Below are 17,727 nucleotides of genomic sequence, written 5' to 3'. Positions count from 1 at the left end.
AGACCCATCCCAGCTGTGGATGTACTCCAGAGACTTGATTTGAACCTGCAGTTTATTCTACCACTGCTGCAAGCCTGAACCAAGAACTTTGCCATTACTGTGTGTAATTGATTCCATTTAACCAATTCTAGCTCTCATCTGTATCTTTTTCCTTTTATGAATAAACCTTTAGATTGTAGATTCTAAAGGACTGACAACAGTGTGATTTGTGGGTAAGATCTGATTTGTATATTGCCCTGGGTCTGGGGCTTGATCCTTTGGGATCGAGAGAACCTTTTTTCTTTTCCTGGGGTATTGGTTTTCATAACCATCTGTCCCCATAATGAGTGGCACTGGTGGTGATACTGGGAAACTGGAGTGTCTAAGGGAATTGCTTGTGTGACTTGTGGTTAGCCAGTGGGGTAAAACCAAAGTCCTCTGTGTCTGTCTGGTTTGGTTTGCCTTAGAGGTGGAAAAACCCCAGCCTTGGGCTGTAACTGCCCTGCTTGAAGCAGTTTGTCCTGAATTGGCACTCTCCATTGGGTCCCGCCAGAACCAGCCACGTTACACCCCCACATTCCCCTCCCCCCTCCCGGGTACTCCAGCCCTGGAGCACCGTGGAGTCGGTGCCTGTGCCTGTCACTGCCAGGGAGAGACGGCAAGGTAGGAAGTAGCCCAGGGATACAGCAATAAGGGAGAGGACATGCCTGAAGTCAGTCAGGGAATGATTTAACTTCCATCAAAGAGAGCCGGGCAAAGGTCCTGCTCTGCTGTGCTCTGGAGAAGCTGCTCTGCTGCCAGCCAGAAGAAGATTCCCACCTGATATCAAGGCAGGTGTATAGACAGTAAAGGGACACCCTAGGGACTCTCTGAGAGAAAGAGGAAGCATTCTTCTTCTCTTTTCTCTGTTCAGGGAAATGATAGAACCAGGAGGCATGAATAGCCTAGAAACTGCGTGCTTAGTTACACCGGAGGAATGTGCTTCTTGCCAGAGACAGAGGGCCAGCCATGGTCTTCAGCCCTCTAAGTCTGCTTGTATAGCACAAAGTGAACTTAAACGAGCTGGAAAAACTCCCTGATGAAGCCCCCTATGTAGGAGGTTTGGTATAAAGCTGGTGGAGGTGGCTCTGTTGCCACCTCTGCCAGCTCCCCCACCTGCTGCTTTCTCTGCTGGAGCTGTGCCCCCCGGCATGAGGTGTGTCAAGTGAGGGGAGGCAAGGGAGAGAAGGAAGTGATTCTCTGCATGTGGAAGGTCTTTTGCCAGCTGTGTCACTTAAAGCTGCCCCCCTGCAGGTTGGGCAGAGCAGAATCAGGGTGTGGTGATCAGGTCTCTGTCAGTTCCCCCTTTCCACTGGGGTGGAGAGTTAACTGCTTATTTTGGGCCCTTTGGCTAAAGTGGGCCTGCGTTTGGCAACTGTTCCCCTTGAACTAAGCTGAGGAAAGCTCTCACGTTACCTTGCTGTAAACTGGTCAAAGGAGAGAAGCTCCATGATTAAATACAATGTTTTATCTCCCTCTGTTGTGTTTCCTCTTCTCTGCTAGTGGTTGGCACTACAGCCTCAGGCCAACCTTGCAGTGATGGGCTCTGTAAAGAGTGTTGGATGTATTTCCGTAAAAGGACTCAAACTACCATGAGACAGACAAGCAGAGTGGGCAGGAGGCATAAATTATAAATGACTGCTGAGGCAAAAGAGAACATCAATGTCTTATTGGCAAATATGTGATTTTCTTTTTTTCAAAAGAGAGCTGAATAGCAGCCAGCTGAGAAAAGAACTTCAGTCTTGTTAGATGGTCTTTTAATGTTCTCTATGGTTTTTTTTAAATTCATTTTGTAAATCGATTTGGTTATATGAGAATGTGTGACAAAACTATATTGAATTGCTGCTCCCCTGGAGAAAAGATAGATTCTCTAGGTAGGTGTCTGTCTCGTACTCTAGGACCTATGGACCAAAGATAGCCTTTCATGTGTGGACCCCACTGATGTTATTGGCTCACTCCATGGCGGAACTTGGTCCCATATGTGAGTGCGTGCTCTCTGCTTGGCCACTGATGTCAGTTGAAAAACTGGGTTTTGGATCAAGCCCTTCCATTCTAAGCATTTTGTATTTCCAAAAGATGTTGCCTCATAGTGCAGAGTGCTCCTGTACAAATTAAAGATTATTCACTTACTAAAAAGTCACTGAAATGTGCTACAGTATCTCCCAAATGGCACACAAGAGCACTCAATAATTTCAAAAGTAGACAAGTATGGTGCCTTTTATACAGGGTCATCATTTAAAAATTCAATAAGTAACAGTAAGGAGACCAGCCCTCATGCAATACAATAACATTAATACAAAAGAAATGTTGGTATTGGGAGAGCCCTTGGCCAAGGTGACCACATGGACTGCAGGGAGATTGGAATAGTTCAATTTTTAAAGAACTTTTTATGGTAGCTCCTAGAAACTTGCCAAAAATGCATCTCCTAACTTTTTTCTTATAACAAGAGTGAGAACGGCTTTTGTTACATTTTCAACCACTCAGGTAATCAGAATGCATGCCATGTGATTCCAATCATCTGTTGCCATTCCAATCAATTTGGTATGCAAATTAAATTCAGAAGAGGGCTTAAACCTTTTGTTTCAAGTTTCTGTAGGAAAGTGGAGATGCCTTATTTAGCTCACGAGAAGTATCAGTCTAGAGATGTTATGTTTTCCTTGACCGCCATTTTCTTTCCAGTTTCTTTTTAAGTCTTGTTTTTAACACAATTATTTGGCTCATGGACAGTTAGTTGGGTAATTTCATGCAGATGGCCCCAAAGAGACAAGGACTCCATTATCTGTAAGTGTCAGGTGACCAAGACAAGGGCAGAGAAGGCGCCAGGTCTAGGGGTCAGAGCAGACACCAGGAACCAAGGCCTAGGTCTAGGGTCAGAGCCAGAGTCAGTAGTTGGAAGCTGGAGCCAAGAGTCAAGCTAATACCAAAGCCAAACCAGGGTCAAGACAGAGGACAGGAACTGGATACCAGAGCCATGGGTCAATTCAGAGTCCGCAGTCAGAAGCCAGAGCCAATGGACAAACTGGAAGTAAGGAACTGGAGCAAGCAGGGTAGCAGGCAAGGAGGGACTCAAGGCAAGGGCAGGACAGAGGGAAGGTTGGATGCAAGGCAGGAGCAGCAGGAACCAGGTAACACAGGAGCAGGTGCAGTGGTCAGCATGAACATTGAGCCCCTCCAGCTAATCAGGTGGCATGCCTAATCAGGCAGCTGACTGCGGCCTGCTGTATGATGAAGCTGGCCTGGAGACTAGCTCTGCTGCAGGCCCAGATTCTTGACCCTAAGGAAAGGTGAAGGGTCAGGAATTTCTGGAGCCTCATTCCCTACTCCAGGTCTCAGTTAAAGGGGCATGGACAGAGGTGCCCTCTCTTAGTAAGGCATGTTGTAAACTACTGTAGGTAGGCAAAAACCAAAAGAGATGGGAGTTGGAGGGGGTGTGGATGACAATTATCTAAATTATTTTTCCCACTCTTGGCCAGGTTGGACTGGTTGTCAAATAAACATGAAACTTCCAGTAGAGTATTTACAGTATCACTAAAAATCATAGACTCATTACTCATATTACACTTTCCCTTTATTACCTTAAAAAAGCATAGTACATTGATATCTCTAGAAATCTTGAGTATAATGTTTGCTCAAGTGGACTTATTAAAAATTGCATGATTTAAACGGGAACTATTATATGCCTTAAGTCTGTTTTATAGACTATGAGGAACAACATATGACAGTGTTTTGTTTTTTGTTACAAGTGAAATAGAACAATTTGGGCTTTTCTGTTGTGAATTATTAACATACTAGTTTTCACTCCATTGGCTTCAATTGCATTAATTTTTGCTTTATCCATGTACATCCCGTCCTCACCCTCTTTGGTAGTCTGATCCAAAGCCCATTGAAGTCAATGAAAACATTCCCTTTGATTCACTGGGATTTGAATCAGGCCCTACATCATTTTGCCTTTAGCTTTCTGACACTAAGATGCTGATTTTTCAAAGACAACCCAGGTTTATGTGGTATAATTTTTACCTGCTTATTTTTTCACTTAGCAACAGTGTTAGGGGTTATTTTTATTACTTTACTGAGGAGGTAAATATACCAATTTTGCAGAGCAGATATAATGCAACTACAGGAGTGCATGTTATCTCCCATGCTGCACTGGACATAAAGAGGTATTGTTTAGTGACCTATTGGATCAATCTCGTTAAGGATTTGCGGTAGACATTCAAGAAAGTGTAGGAAGAAGTGGTTGATATTTTATTATGAGTCATGGTTGTCATCAGGTTGTCCTTATGTTTCACAGGGGCCTTATCCTGCTGTTTGTAGCCATTCAGTAAAATATCTAGTAGTACAAATCCTTCCCTGCCCAGCAGAACAATGGATAGATGCAACCCAGTGGATCTTCTTCCATGTGGTTCCTGCTGGCCAGGCTAAGACTGCATGTGGATATCTGGGTATTGTACTGTGAGGTACATTTTGCTACTCCTCTGAGCTGTCCCTGATGTACTTGCCATCTGCCTACGTGGGAATTAGGTGCTTTAATAACCTTTGAGGATTATTTGGGCCATATACCCTAACTCTTGACCAACATGCCTTTGGATCTTACTCCTACAACACTGTACTCAAAGGAATTTGTGCCAGTTGAAATCAATGAGCAGTAGCAAGCCCATGGTGTACACGCTGGTGCTTAAACTGGGTTTCCATCCTTCCTCATTCCTATGTGCTGTGATGGCAGCATATCCTGCTGGTCACATTCAGGGAAGTTTCCCCATACCTGTTCCCATCACCACTTTGTACAGCAGAGGGCAGGATTGAGCCTTGGTTTGATTTCTTGGGTTCCCCCCCTTGTTTTCTGCATTTCATTGTTTGTGTAATGTGCGCCTAAACACTTTTTAAACTTAATTTTCAAACAAATCGACTATATAGGGAAAGAAATAATGTTCTCAGTTTCACCCATACGACTTTTTGGCTTTATTGGGACTGCCTCTGGGTTAGGGTTGCAAACTTTCTAATTGCACAAAACTGAACACCCTAGCCGCTCCCCTTTACTGAGGCCCTGCCCCCTATCCCATCCCTTCACCAAGGCCCCGCTCCCAGCTCACTACATTCTCCCTCCCTCACTGACTTGCTCTCCCCCACCCGCACTCACTTTCACTGGGCTTGGGCAGGGCAGGGCAGGGCTGGGGTGTGGGAGGGGTGAGGGTTCCGGTTGGGGGTGCGGGCTCTGGGCTGGGGCTGGGTGGTTTGGGATGCAGGAGAAGGCTCTAGGCGGGGGGGGGGGAGAGTGGGGGTTGGGATGCAGCAGGGGGTGAGGGCTCTGGGTTGGGGCCAGGGATGAGGTGTTCAGGGTGTGGGAGGGGACTCTGGGCTGGCTGTGGGTGCGGGCTCTGGGGTGGGGCTAGGGATGAGGGCTTTGGGGTGCAGGAAGGGACTCTGGGTTGAGGGGGAGCTCAGGGCTGGGGCAGCAGGTTGGGGTGCTCGGGCAGCTCCCAGTCAGCGGTGCAGCAGGGCTAAGGCAGGCTGCCTACCAGTCCTGGCACTGTGCTGCGCCCTGGAAGCGACCAGCTGGTCCAGCACTAGTAGGTGGCGGTGGAGGGCAGGAGGCTCCGTGTGCTGCTCTTGCCCACAGGCACTGGCCCCCTCCACCTCCCATTGGCTGGGAACTACCCAATGGAGAGCAGAGTCGGTGCTTGGGGCCCCCGCTCCTAGGAGCTGGACATGCTGGCTGCTTCGGGGGCACAGTGCATTGCCAGGCCACATAGGGACTAGCCTGCCTTAGCACTGCTGACCAGACCTTTAATGGCGTGGTCGGTGGTGCTGACCAGAGCCGCCAGGGTCTCTTTTCCACCAGGTGTTCCTGTCAAAAACCGGACACCTGCTCACCCTACTCTGGGTACAGTTTGCAAAAAATCTTTATTAATAATCTAGTAAAGGGAATAGGGCAATTACTGATTAAATTCACAAATTATTCTAGACATGGAAGAATCTAAAATGACATCAGGATTAGAAATATTGGACAGAAAATGACAAGATTCAGTTTGGAAACAGGTTAATATAAGAGAATACATTTGGGAAAGAATAATCCAAACTACAGCTATTATCTTGGGAGATACTTAAAAATCAATACTTCAGAATGACTAAATAATACTAGGCTGCAAATTAAATATACATTTGCGATGAGTTAGAGCAGCAATAAAAAAACAAAGTATGATTGTTTGGGGCCAACTCTACAGAAGCATAATGTCTTGTGGCAGGAATCTCCATGTGAACGTTTTGGAATTGGAATATTGCTGACAGTCTTGCTAACAAAATATCTTGACAAATAGGAATAAGGTTAGAAAAGTGCAAAATAGTTAAGGTGTTGATTTATGAGAGAACTTTTAAAAGAGTGAAAAGTGCACAGATTGGCTAAATGGTGCCTAAAAGGACCACCTAAGGCTATGAATATTTTGGAGGATATAAACACTTAGGAGGGAAGAGAATAACTGGGGATATAACTAGAAGTAATGAGATGATCAAGAAAAGGAAAAATTCAGATGAATACCAGGAAAAACTACCTGATAGATAGATGAGACTGCAAAACAACCTCCCAAGGGAAATGATTATATCATGTAACATGGGGTATTTAAAAGTAGACTGAACAAAACCCTAATAAAATAGTAGGGAAGAGTCTTAAATTGTTAAATTGGAGCTGGGCAAGATGACATAAGAGGTCTTTTTCATCTTTAAATTGTATGAAAGGGGAGAATCTTGAATAGTTCTAAATACAGTATTATAGAAATACAGGGGGCCATATGTGACAAGCACTTGAAAGAAGCTTCCTAGAAGTCTAGGTATTGAAATAAATGTATCGGAGGAAGACAGGTTAGTTTGTTCTTGATATCACTTTATTGACTCCCTGAGCTTATTATTTTAACTAACCTCAATGATTACATACTTTACTTTTTAATCATTACAGGTGCATTTGCTTGCAAGATGGTACCATTTGTTCAATCTGCTGCTATTGTTGCGGAGATTCTCACGATGACCTTCATTGCTGTGGAAAGGCATCAGGGAATTGTGCATCCGTTAAAAATGAAATGGCAGTACACCAACAGAAGAGCTTTCACGATGCTGGGTAAGATCATAGGCAACTCCAGTATTCATATAACACACATCATTGGCAGGTTGAATGATTTTGTTGTGTGTAACTGGTGTGGGAGGTTTGCATAGTAGAGAAGGTATTGATCTGTGCAATGGTACAGATTTACAGCTGAGTCTAGCCATATTACATGAAGCAGCTCAGAAATACTGTCCATGCCATCCCTTGCCTTTCTACTTCACCTCTATCCCCTTTTTTAAAATTAACACCATCCACAACTTTCTCAATCTGCTTGCCTCAAAAGCCGGATTTTGTTTTTTCACAAACTAACACGCTAATGTAAATCAAAGTTAAGTTCCCTGTTCTGCGGAGCATTAAAAAGATGTTTGTTTGTTTGTTTACAGGAATAGTCTGGTTGCTGGCAGTTATTGTTGGGTCACCTATGTGGCATGTACAGCGACTGGAGGTATGGTATGATATATAATGTAATCACACTCTCAGAGGGAGCCCTTGTTTCAGACTTCGCTCTTGCAGGGTCTCAGCAACAAGGCTGAATAAACTCCCAATATTTATGAGAGGTGATAACGCAGAATGTGGTCACAAGCTACTGTAAATGTTGAGTCAGTGTTTCTTATATAGAGCAATTGATTTTGTAATCTGACTTTCTGGGTCCGCATTGTAAAAAGAGAAAATGGAGACACACTTTTAATATTGTCACTGGCAAAGGATTGTGTGCAATTTTGGAAAGCCTTTACTTCAGGGTGTGGGCTGAATTTGGCACCTGGGGCATTTGGATTGCCTCCCTGTAACCTTGTGATGGCTTTCCATACTACAGTGCCTACTTGTAGTTGTGCTTCTCTCCCTATCTTGAAGATGAAGAGTTGCATCTGTGCCTTGCACTGCACCTTCCCATTGCTTTTTATCAGCAATGACACAAAATAGCTTGGGACTTTGAAAATGAATATCTTTACGTGACATGGCATGTTCCTATAAATATTTTTCCATAGCTATTACATTTTAAGCAACGGTTACTCCATTCAAAACCTTCATTAACTGTTAGAAGCAGCTATTCGGGAGTCTGGATTTTTAAAAAATCCTTTAAAAAGTGTAACTTGGCATATTGGTGTTGGAGAAAGAGTCACAGTAGTCTATACAGACGAGCTATGTACTCTTGGTTACAAGCTGTGTGTGTGTGTGTGGACAGTTATTTTTTCGGAAATCCTTGTTTGTTGGCTGACAAGACAAATTTGTTCTGTAACTGATTTAAGTTTGAGAAGTTTTCAGTCAGCCTCCATAATTACAACTGTACAACTGTGTACAGATACTTGCATTTATGCATGCAAACCAAAGCCCTGACCCTGCAGTCTGATCCACCTGGGCAGATGCCCTGCACCAGTGCAGGGTCGGGCTGACTTCAGTAGGATTCTGTGTGCGTGGCAGGGGGAGCGGGCTGCTTATGTGGATTTAGTTGCAGGATCAGGGACCAGATCACATGGTTAAATATGCAGCTGTACCTTTTGTTCACATGAAAATGGATGTGCCGACCAAATTGGCATTTAAATTATATATATATTAAAAAATGCCAGGGTTAAACAATGTTTTTAGATATGTTTGGCTTTTTTTAGCCTTCCAAGAAGCTTTTGATAAATTACCTCAAATGAGGTTATTTATCAAAAGTCTCTTGGAAGGCTAAATAAATTGGCTGCACTGTTTCTCTTTCATCCACTATTTAGTTCTGTGTTTTATATTTGTCATTAACTTATTGATTTGTATTAACTATTAATATTACTACTACTTATTAATGTTACGTTAGCCACTTTAAAAGTGTGATACGTGCTATTGAAAAACAGTCCTTGCCCCAACCCCAGTTGTAGAGAAAAATTAAAATAATACATTTGGGGCAGGCTGATGCTTCCTTTGTGGTAATGTAAATCAACCTGACTTTGACCAGTGGTACACACAGAGCCAGTGTACCTGATCCACAGAAAACATGAGCCCACTACAGCCCTAGCTAGAAAACACTGTATCTTTTTAGCTCAAGCTGTACAGACTCATGTTTGGCTCTGGAGGACCCCAGTTCAATTCCTGTTGTATTGGCCAAGATGGCCAGCACAACCTGAAAACAGCCCAAACAGCACATTGTTTCAGCACATCTTAGCAGCTGCCTCCAGGAGAAACTGACACTGCCCTCCCCAGCATAAACCCTGAAGGAGGGTGTCAGTTAAAACACCTCTTGCTCTTCCTGGAAGGCAATCCCTTCGCTGCAGAGAGGAAGTACAGTTTTTACCCTGCATAAACTATGGTGAATGCAACCCTTTACATGGAAAATGCATTAGAAGAATAGTCTCACTAGAAAGGTGTCTCTACTGAATTCCTGCTATAAAGCAAGGGGCTTTAGAACATGTGACACTCTTCATACTTAGGGTCCTTATTAAAGTGACTCATTTCTATTTCATTTGTTATAGATTAAATATGATTTTCTGTATGAAAAAGAGTATGTTTGCTGCTTGGAAGAGTGGACCAGTGCTGTTCACCAAAAGATATATACCACCTTCATTCTTGTCATACTCTTCCTTCTTCCACTGATGCTGATGCTTCTGTTGTACAGTAAGATTGGTTATGAACTCTGGATTAAGAAACGAGTGGGAGATGCTTCAGTTCTTCAAACCATTCATGGGAATGAAATGTCTAAAATATCAAGGTTTGTAATGTAAAACCAAAGAATTAGAACTTTCAGTCTTGAAAAGCAAATCTGGGGACTGGAAAGAAGAAAAGTTACGGACAAGATTTTCAAAAGTGACTAATGACTAGGACCCTACCAAATTCACCGTCCATTTTGGTCAAATTCACAGGCACAGGATTTTTAAAATTGTAAATTTCATTATTTCAGCTATTTAAATCTGAAATTTCTCTGTGTTACAATTGTAGGGGTCCTGACCCAAAAAGGAGTTGTGGGGGGTAACAAGGTTATTGTAGGGGGGGTTGCAGTACTGCTACCCTTACTTCTGTGCCGCTGGCGGCGCTGCCTTCAGAGCTGGGCAGCTGGAAAGCGGCAGCTGCTGGCCGGGAGCCCAGCTCTGAAGGCAGAGCCACTGCCAGCAGCAGCACAGAAGTAAGGTGGCATGGTATGGGTTTGCCACCCTTACTTCTGCGCTGCTTCTGGTGGGGCGCTGCCTTCAGAGCTGGGCGCTCTTCAGCTGCCCAGCCCTAAAGGCAACGTAGAAGTAAGAGTGGCAATACCGTGATGCCCCTAACATAACCTTGCGATCCCCTTGCAACTCCCTTTTGGGTCAGGACTCCCAATTTAAGAAACACTGGTCTCCCCCTTGAAATCTGTATTGTATAAAGTCACACAATAGACCAGATTCCATGGGGGGAGACCAGATTTCGTGGTCTGTGACGTTTTTTTCATGGCTGTGAATTTGGTAGGGCCCTTGATATTTGGTGCCCAATTTGAGACAAAAGGCCTGATTTTCAAATAGTGCTAAGCACCCAATCTGAAAATTGAACCCTTTTCAGGTGTGCCACATTGTGCACCTAAAATTTACACTTTTAAAAATGCAGGTCATGAGTTGGGAGGAAGAAGCAGTTCCTGAGGCAGATTGGGAGTGATCAAATGCAGTTCCTTTTAGAATCCACCTGGAATAAGATCAATAATATCAAAAGTTTTCTAAGGTGAGTTCATTATTTGTGTGTCTATAACCACTGTTCTATCAGCCTTTTAAAAATGAATGTAGTATATTAAAAAAGAATCGGAACTTACCTGAAAACTAATTTGATACATTTTAATTGGGCAGTTTCTAAAAAGATCTAAATGCCCTCAGTCTTTTTCTGCCTCATGAGACCATCCAGATGGAAACTTTGTGTTTGAAATGCAATTTAAAAAATGAATAATTAAGAAGTAGGCATCAAAATGGTATCGTTATTTACACTTCTTTGTAATTTAGTGTAGCAATTATCCTACTCTATATATTACACTGTAGTTTTTCTTTAATTTGGCAAGTTTGTTTCCTGGTGTGATGGCAACTTCTAGCAATACATGCACAGAAAACAGGATAGTACCACATTAAATACTGAATCCAAGGAGAATAATAAGTAGCAGCTTAAAGAGAAAAGATTGCTCAATCAAGTGGCTAACATCAATCAAAATGAGGATGAGGATGACAATGAAGTTGCAAAACTGAACGAAATAGTAATGTACCATGCTTGTAAAGTGTGTGCCAAAGCCCAGCTAGTGACTCCTCCACGTAGAGGATAAGGTTCTACTACTTCTGTCCGCCAATAGAGTTGCTACTTTAGCTCAAGTGATAGAAATTTATATTGGGTTCGTAACACCTGGCGGTAATAATGTTTTATGGGAGTTCATGAATAATGATGATTCCAGGCATACTCTGAGCCTGCAAAGTGTTTTGGTGAAAGCAGGGCATGTACCCCTAACAGATGGTGCAGACCCCATTCCTCCAAACACTATCCTATAGGAGCAAAAATTATTAGGCAATGAGGTTCCATCCAGCTCCTTATCCATGTTGGACACTGACAGAGTAATGAGACATTACAGACACAGTCAATATTCCAGGTCCCAGGAAAAGATCCTTGCTTTTTGATATATCATGGATTTTTGAGAAGTTTCTCCATCTCTAGGTATCAGAATTAGACTTGCTTGAACAGCTATAACAACAAAATTGATTTTTAAAATACAATATTCTCTACATTGCTTACCATAACTTAAATACTTACCTTTTACATTAAAAGTGTTAAGTAAAAGCTGTTAAATTATTAAATACCACATACTTACATATATGTCTGAAACAGCTACATAGAATGATCCGTCCATGTTTTTAATATATCATGTCGTGTCTGGGCACCTTAACTTCAGCCCCAATCAGAAACTTTGGACCAAGATTTTCAACAGTGACTCATGTTTTGGGTACCTGTGACCCAGGAGCCCTTCTATCACCAAAATATATTTTGTTTTCCTTTGGGTTGGCTGGGGCATAGGGCCCACAGTATCCATTGCCACCTTAAGAAATGCCTCCTTGATCACAGGTAAGGGCCGAATGGGAGTTTTTTGAGACCCTGCAGGTCCTTGGACTTTGGACATAAATCACAAGACCTGCAATAGTCTCCCATCTCATATCTGGCCAATAAAAGTTCCTTTTCAACCTTTCATAAGTCTTCCGAGTCCCCAAGTGACCTGCAAAAGGACAATTGTGGGGTAATGTCATTAGCTTCTTGCAATGCTTAACAGGCACAATCAGTTGCTTGTAAAGCTTTCCAGGATTTTTAATTTTCCCCATAGGACTTTCTCTATACATCCTTCCCTCCTCTTCAAAAAACCTTTCTCTGTTTCCCCTAACCGGGGTTCCCCCAAGGATAGGTCTCATGCTATCTAGGGGTGGGTCTGCTCTCTACTCTGGTGCAAATTCCTGCTGTTAGCTCTGATCGGAGCCTACTCCACTGGGACTGGGAGTGGCTCTGTCCCACTTGTCCTTGGAGAGTCCCTGTGTCTGTCTGGTAAGTCGGGCCAAGGATGTCCCTTTCCCTTGAGCTGTTTCTCTGTCTTTACAATTCCTTTCTAGAACTACAGAGCACCATTCATTTTTACTGCAGGTTACTATATTAATAGCTTTAGACATAGTTAGTACATTACTTCCCACAAGAATTTCTGCTAGAATGCAATTCAATACACCAAATTTTAAAATGCCTTCCAGACCTTCGCACTCTAAGTACACTTTAGGTAAAACTTCCCAAAGCCAGGAGTTCTACCCTTTTTCCATACAGCATGCCAATCTCCCTAACAATGCCTTCTCTGAATCACTTACAAATCTAAGTTACCAGTGCTTGAAGTGTGAACCTTAGTCAACCAGCATGTTGTGTGAAAACCCTGTCCAGAGTACGCTACCTGTGACTTCTAGCTCAGGACACACACAACTGTGGTATTGCTCTGCCTCAGTTCCCTGACATAATAGCTTGTCTGTCTTGCCAGAGAACACTTTTGGACTCTGCCAGTCCAAATCTTGCTTTCCAAACCCCATTTCCTGAGGTCCACAGAGACATCACCCTGTACTGTCCAGTCCCTCTTACTGGACACTCACCGAAGTTATTGAGTTCACTACCACCAAAGAGACAGTGCATGCACCAGCATGTTAGGTTAGCTGAGGACTTGCCTTCCACTATTAATACACAGCACTGAGATGGTTTTGTAATAAAAACAAATTAGTTTAATAATAAAGAATAGATATTTAAGTGATAGGTATGGTTAGAAATAAAACAAAACACTCTTTCTAGGGACTGACACTCAATTTTAGCAAGTTACAATCTTTGTCTAAGCAGGTTTTGCACTTACATCAAGTTTCCAGCAGCTCTTGTCTTTCAGGCCAAGATGACCCAGCTTTCATAGGCTCAAAGGGTGCTGTCCCCTATCATCCTCTCAGTTATGGAAAACTAAATGGTCTTTTTGCTCCCCTTGTCTTCCTCAAAGTCCATTGTCTCTTCCTCTAGACCCAGAAAGGCTTCCTGGGGTGCTATTTCTATCCCTCACTGTGATTGTGTTTTCCTACCCAGCTTGTTTAGCTTGATGGGTTTGTTTACCTTAAATGTAAAAGTACTTTCATTGTTTGTTGCCTGTAACCAAGACATTCAGACAGGAAAATACATATTCTTTGTTTAGAACAGGCTGGTTTTATGTTTTGCCTCCCAAACACATTTTAAGACCATATTTCCAGCACACATCTATAACTCATTATGCACAACCCAGACATATATCACACAATTATTTTCAGGACTAGTGTGTCACCAGTTTATGTAGGATATCTTACATGACACTTTTGGGATATATATTGTGATAACAGCGTGTTGTGGCAATGAATGTGTCAGGCCTGATGTGAGTTAGAGTATGGGGGGAAGGGAGCCCTCTGCCAGTTGGCATTGAGGGTTTCTTGGGGTCACAGTACCTCAGTTTATGAGTGCCCAACTTCAGACCCCCAGAAGAGACCTGATTTTTCAGAAAGTACTGAGCCTCCACCTTTTGAAAGTCAGACCCATTTAAGGTTTTGCAAATTGGGCATCCAAAAATTGAGACACTCAATGACTAGTCATTTTTGAAAATCTTTCAAAGTCTGTGTGTGCTCATAAGTATCTACTTGGGAAAAAACTGCATTTCAATGCACCAACAAATACTTGCCTGTCCAAATATTTAGAGCTGAATAAGTAAATGACAGAGTTTATTAGTGCAATTGCATGAAGGTAAGTAGATTTTGCATTTCAAATTGGATCCTGAGTTAGGAAAATATTACATTGCTGCTGTTATTTATTACTTATTTGATATGGTTCAATGATTTCAAGGAGGCTTAAGCAAGTGGGCACTTTTGAAAATTCCATTAAGTGCCTATCTGCATCTCTGGGCAACTAAATACCTTTAGAAGCAGACCCTGAGTCACTTGTACTAATCAACAGTTTACTCAAAGTTATTCTGTAAAAACTACCTTAGTGTAATTTCAGGAAGAAGAAGCGAGCAATCATTATGATGGTGATGGTGGTGGTTTTATTTGCAGTCTGCTGGGCCCCTTTCCATGTGATTCACATGATGATAGAATACAGTGAGTACCTACCACACTTCTTAAATTAAAGCATTTCCTTTTGAGTGTTTCTTTTTCTTTTTAGTAATGGAATCACTGATATTGTATCAAACTCTAGTGCTACTGCAGCATTAAATTGTTTAAAGCACGCATGGCCAGCTAAGGTGAATATGTGCTTTTAAATCTGGAATAATAAACACTCTCTTGTGATAGAACAGTGGTTTTCAACTTATTTGTCGTTGTAGGCCGCATATGCAGCCTACAATGTGTTATGTGGGCTGCAGGTTGAGAACCACAGCGCCCCCCACCTGCCACAGACCATTATGCCCAGCACCCCCCACCCAGAGACCCGTCCACAGAGTGGGGACAGGAGTAGAGCCCTGGGCATGGGGCCGGGCAACCAGGACCCAAATCCCGGACCCCACTGTGTGGGCTCAGGCAGCTGGGACCCGGATTTTTTTTAGCACATAGCTGGGCTGCAGTTGTGTGCTAATTGGGCTACATGAGGCCCACAGGCTGTGAGAACCAATGTGATAGATGTACATGCTCATAATCAACAGATTATTTGACCAGGGTGGGAGGGGTCTCTGAGTGGCAGAGAGACATAGCTGCAGCTTACACTGTAAATATAATTATCTAGCAGAAACCTCTTCTCAGGTATAGTATGAGCGACCCATCTTGTAGCTGAGAGATACAGAGTAGACCTGTATGGTTTATTTTTTTATTTTTTTCATAGATAGTAAATTTGCTGGAAAATGCTTCTTTGGGGGCACCAAATCTATTTGTGAATTTAAGTGGAATTCAGCAAATAGTTTCATCTGGGGGGAAAAAAGATTTTTTTCCCCAAAAAAGTTGAAATAGTTCATTTTGCCCATTGTTTCAAAACAATCATTTAGAAATGTAGCTATATTTATTAAAAAAACAACAACCAAACAAACTAAAAAAGGGTAAAACCCCCACCCTTAAATGAACTGAAAAACTGACTCAAAGGAAAAAAAATCTGTGTTGAAGAAAACATGCCTTTTTGGAAGATATACTTTTAGCCCTAAGATGTGACCAGGAAAAGCTGGCTTGTGTTATAAATGATGATGAAAGTACACAGACCATGCCTAGTGGATCAAATAAAACAATTTTTTTTCTTTAAAAAAATATTATGGACTATCGTTCCAGGAAACTGTACCATGTCTGATGTAGGATATAACTCTCCTCTAAGATTCACTGTGAATCTCTTTGGCAAGTTTATGCATGCAGTCAAAACCAGTTCAGCTGGGTTGGGGGGGAGTGGAAAGCTTCAGCCAGCCTTTAACAACTTTGTCATCTTCTTCTTGTGTTTTATGGTGAAGCAGACTTACTTGGTGAGTCTATGATCCCCAAGCACTGGACACCATAGGTAATTAAAAATTAAAGGCTTTCACTTTTAATTCATAGCATTCTGAAAGAATTTCAGTATTCTTTTTAATAGGACCTCATTTCTGGATGCTCTTACTAGATGTTTCCATGAAAAAATTTGAACTTTAAGGCCTCTATTTTTTTCCCCATATAAAATACCTCTTTCAATGGTGCACTCTTTGCACTCCCAAAGGAGATGATCATCTGTTTCCTGGACCTTGCACATCCCACATAATCTGTCTTTGTTTGTTTGTTAGAAATAAATTACTATTTAATCTACAATGGCCAGTTACAATTCTAAATAGTCACTACACTCTATCTCTCAGGGCCTTGGAGTATATCAGCATATTTTACTCTTGGGCATATTCTCCTTTGTTTCTTTTGCCCATAGTTCTTGCCATTCTTCTCAACTCATTTTAATTAGATTTTTAACCTCTAGTTTATTTAAAGGGCTCTCTAAATCAATTTACTCATTTTCAACAGCAATTTTTTTGCTATTTTGTCAGCCCGGTAATTGCCCACTACCCTGTGTGCGCTGGGATCCATGCTATTACTATGATTACACCCAACTACATCAAATCTATTGTTAACAGTAATATTTCATTCAGAATATCATTTCTGCTCTCTGAAGAGCCATTGCTGATTGCAAGTAGTCCAGAAAAGGAATCAGAGAAGATGACTGTAGCATCTGGGTGCACATCTATGAACCTATTTAATGCCAGCATTATCCCTGCCAATGCAGCTGTCAAAACAGCTATAAAATTTGATAGTTGTGCAGTTTGCTTGACTCTGAGTGCAGGAATACAGAAAGCTGTTTCCATTTTTCCTGTTCTTACATCTTTGTAGCAATGAGTATATATTGGACAGTAGCATTCCCATTTACCACCAATGTATTCATTTGCTATAGCTTGCACATGTAACGCTCCTTTTCCAATCGTAATATATTTTCCCAAAGTTATAGATTTTAATCTCTTTTAGGTCTTTGCTTGCACCAAGATCTTTTGTCCACACTTTAACCTTGCTTACATAAGGCATTCTGAGTTTTTGCCCTACACATTGCCCACTTAATTCCCAGCATTCATCCTATATTAGTTTGGCGTTTTCATCTTCACAGTTTCCAATGACTTTAACCCAAAAGGTTAAGTCTAAAAGCTTTATTCTTAAAGCAATGGACAGTTCACCGGCAGCTATCTACATTCCACACAGCGGTGCTGCGAGGAAGGCACCACGAGCAATTTGCAACCCCAGAGCTTGGACTGAGTCAAGCTTTCTCAAATTCATTTCTGAGGCTGAACCAAAAGCCTGGTACCTGTGCTGAACAATTGGTCTTATTGGAGTTCTATATAACATCACAAATACTCTCTTATCCACTCACCAGGAGGTTCGAGAAGTACTTCCAATATGATTCTTCCAAGTAAGCGTGCTATCAAATATCACGCCTAAAAATCTGTAGCTTTTAACTGTACTTGTTTGCTATCCATATAGATATGACTTATAATCTTTTAAAATTTTACTTTTAGTGAATATCATTCCCTTAGTTTTGCCAATTTAGAATTTAAAGCCTCACGTTTTTCCATTCTGCACCTGTCCTTAGTGCTTCATTTACTCTTTTAGCAGCCCTTTCCAGGTGTCTGTGACGCCTGTGGCAAAATCATCAGCAAATAAAGTGATGCC

General features: G+C 42.1%; 1 protein-coding gene across 4 annotated transcripts in view; it reads left to right on the top strand.

The window, feature by feature from the left end:
- The window catches only part of QRFPR (pyroglutamylated RFamide peptide receptor), an 82,080-nt gene that overhangs the window by 29,543 nt on the left and 34,810 nt on the right, over positions 1-17,727 (top strand). For all 4 annotated transcript variants that reach the window (XR_013635688.1, XM_073341020.1, XM_073341013.1 and 1 more), the window contains exons 2-5: positions 6,965-7,123; positions 7,492-7,553; positions 9,553-9,788; positions 14,588-14,685. Coding sequence is in view for 3 of the 4 variants with exons in the window: in XM_073341020.1 (XP_073197121.1) it covers positions 6,965-7,123; positions 7,492-7,553; positions 9,553-9,788; positions 14,588-14,685 (555 nt within the window). In the remaining variant the exon portion in view is untranslated. The remainder of the gene's footprint in view (positions 1-6,964; positions 7,124-7,491; positions 7,554-9,552; positions 9,789-14,587; positions 14,686-17,727) is intronic.

The sequence above is a fragment of the Lepidochelys kempii genome, chromosome 4, assembly GCF_965140285.1.
Source record: "Lepidochelys kempii isolate rLepKem1 chromosome 4, rLepKem1.hap1, whole genome shotgun sequence".
NCBI lineage: Eukaryota > Metazoa > Chordata > Testudines > Cheloniidae > Lepidochelys > Lepidochelys kempii.
The sequence above is the reverse complement of the archived record's forward strand: the minus strand, read 5'-3'. Positions and strand labels throughout refer to the sequence as shown.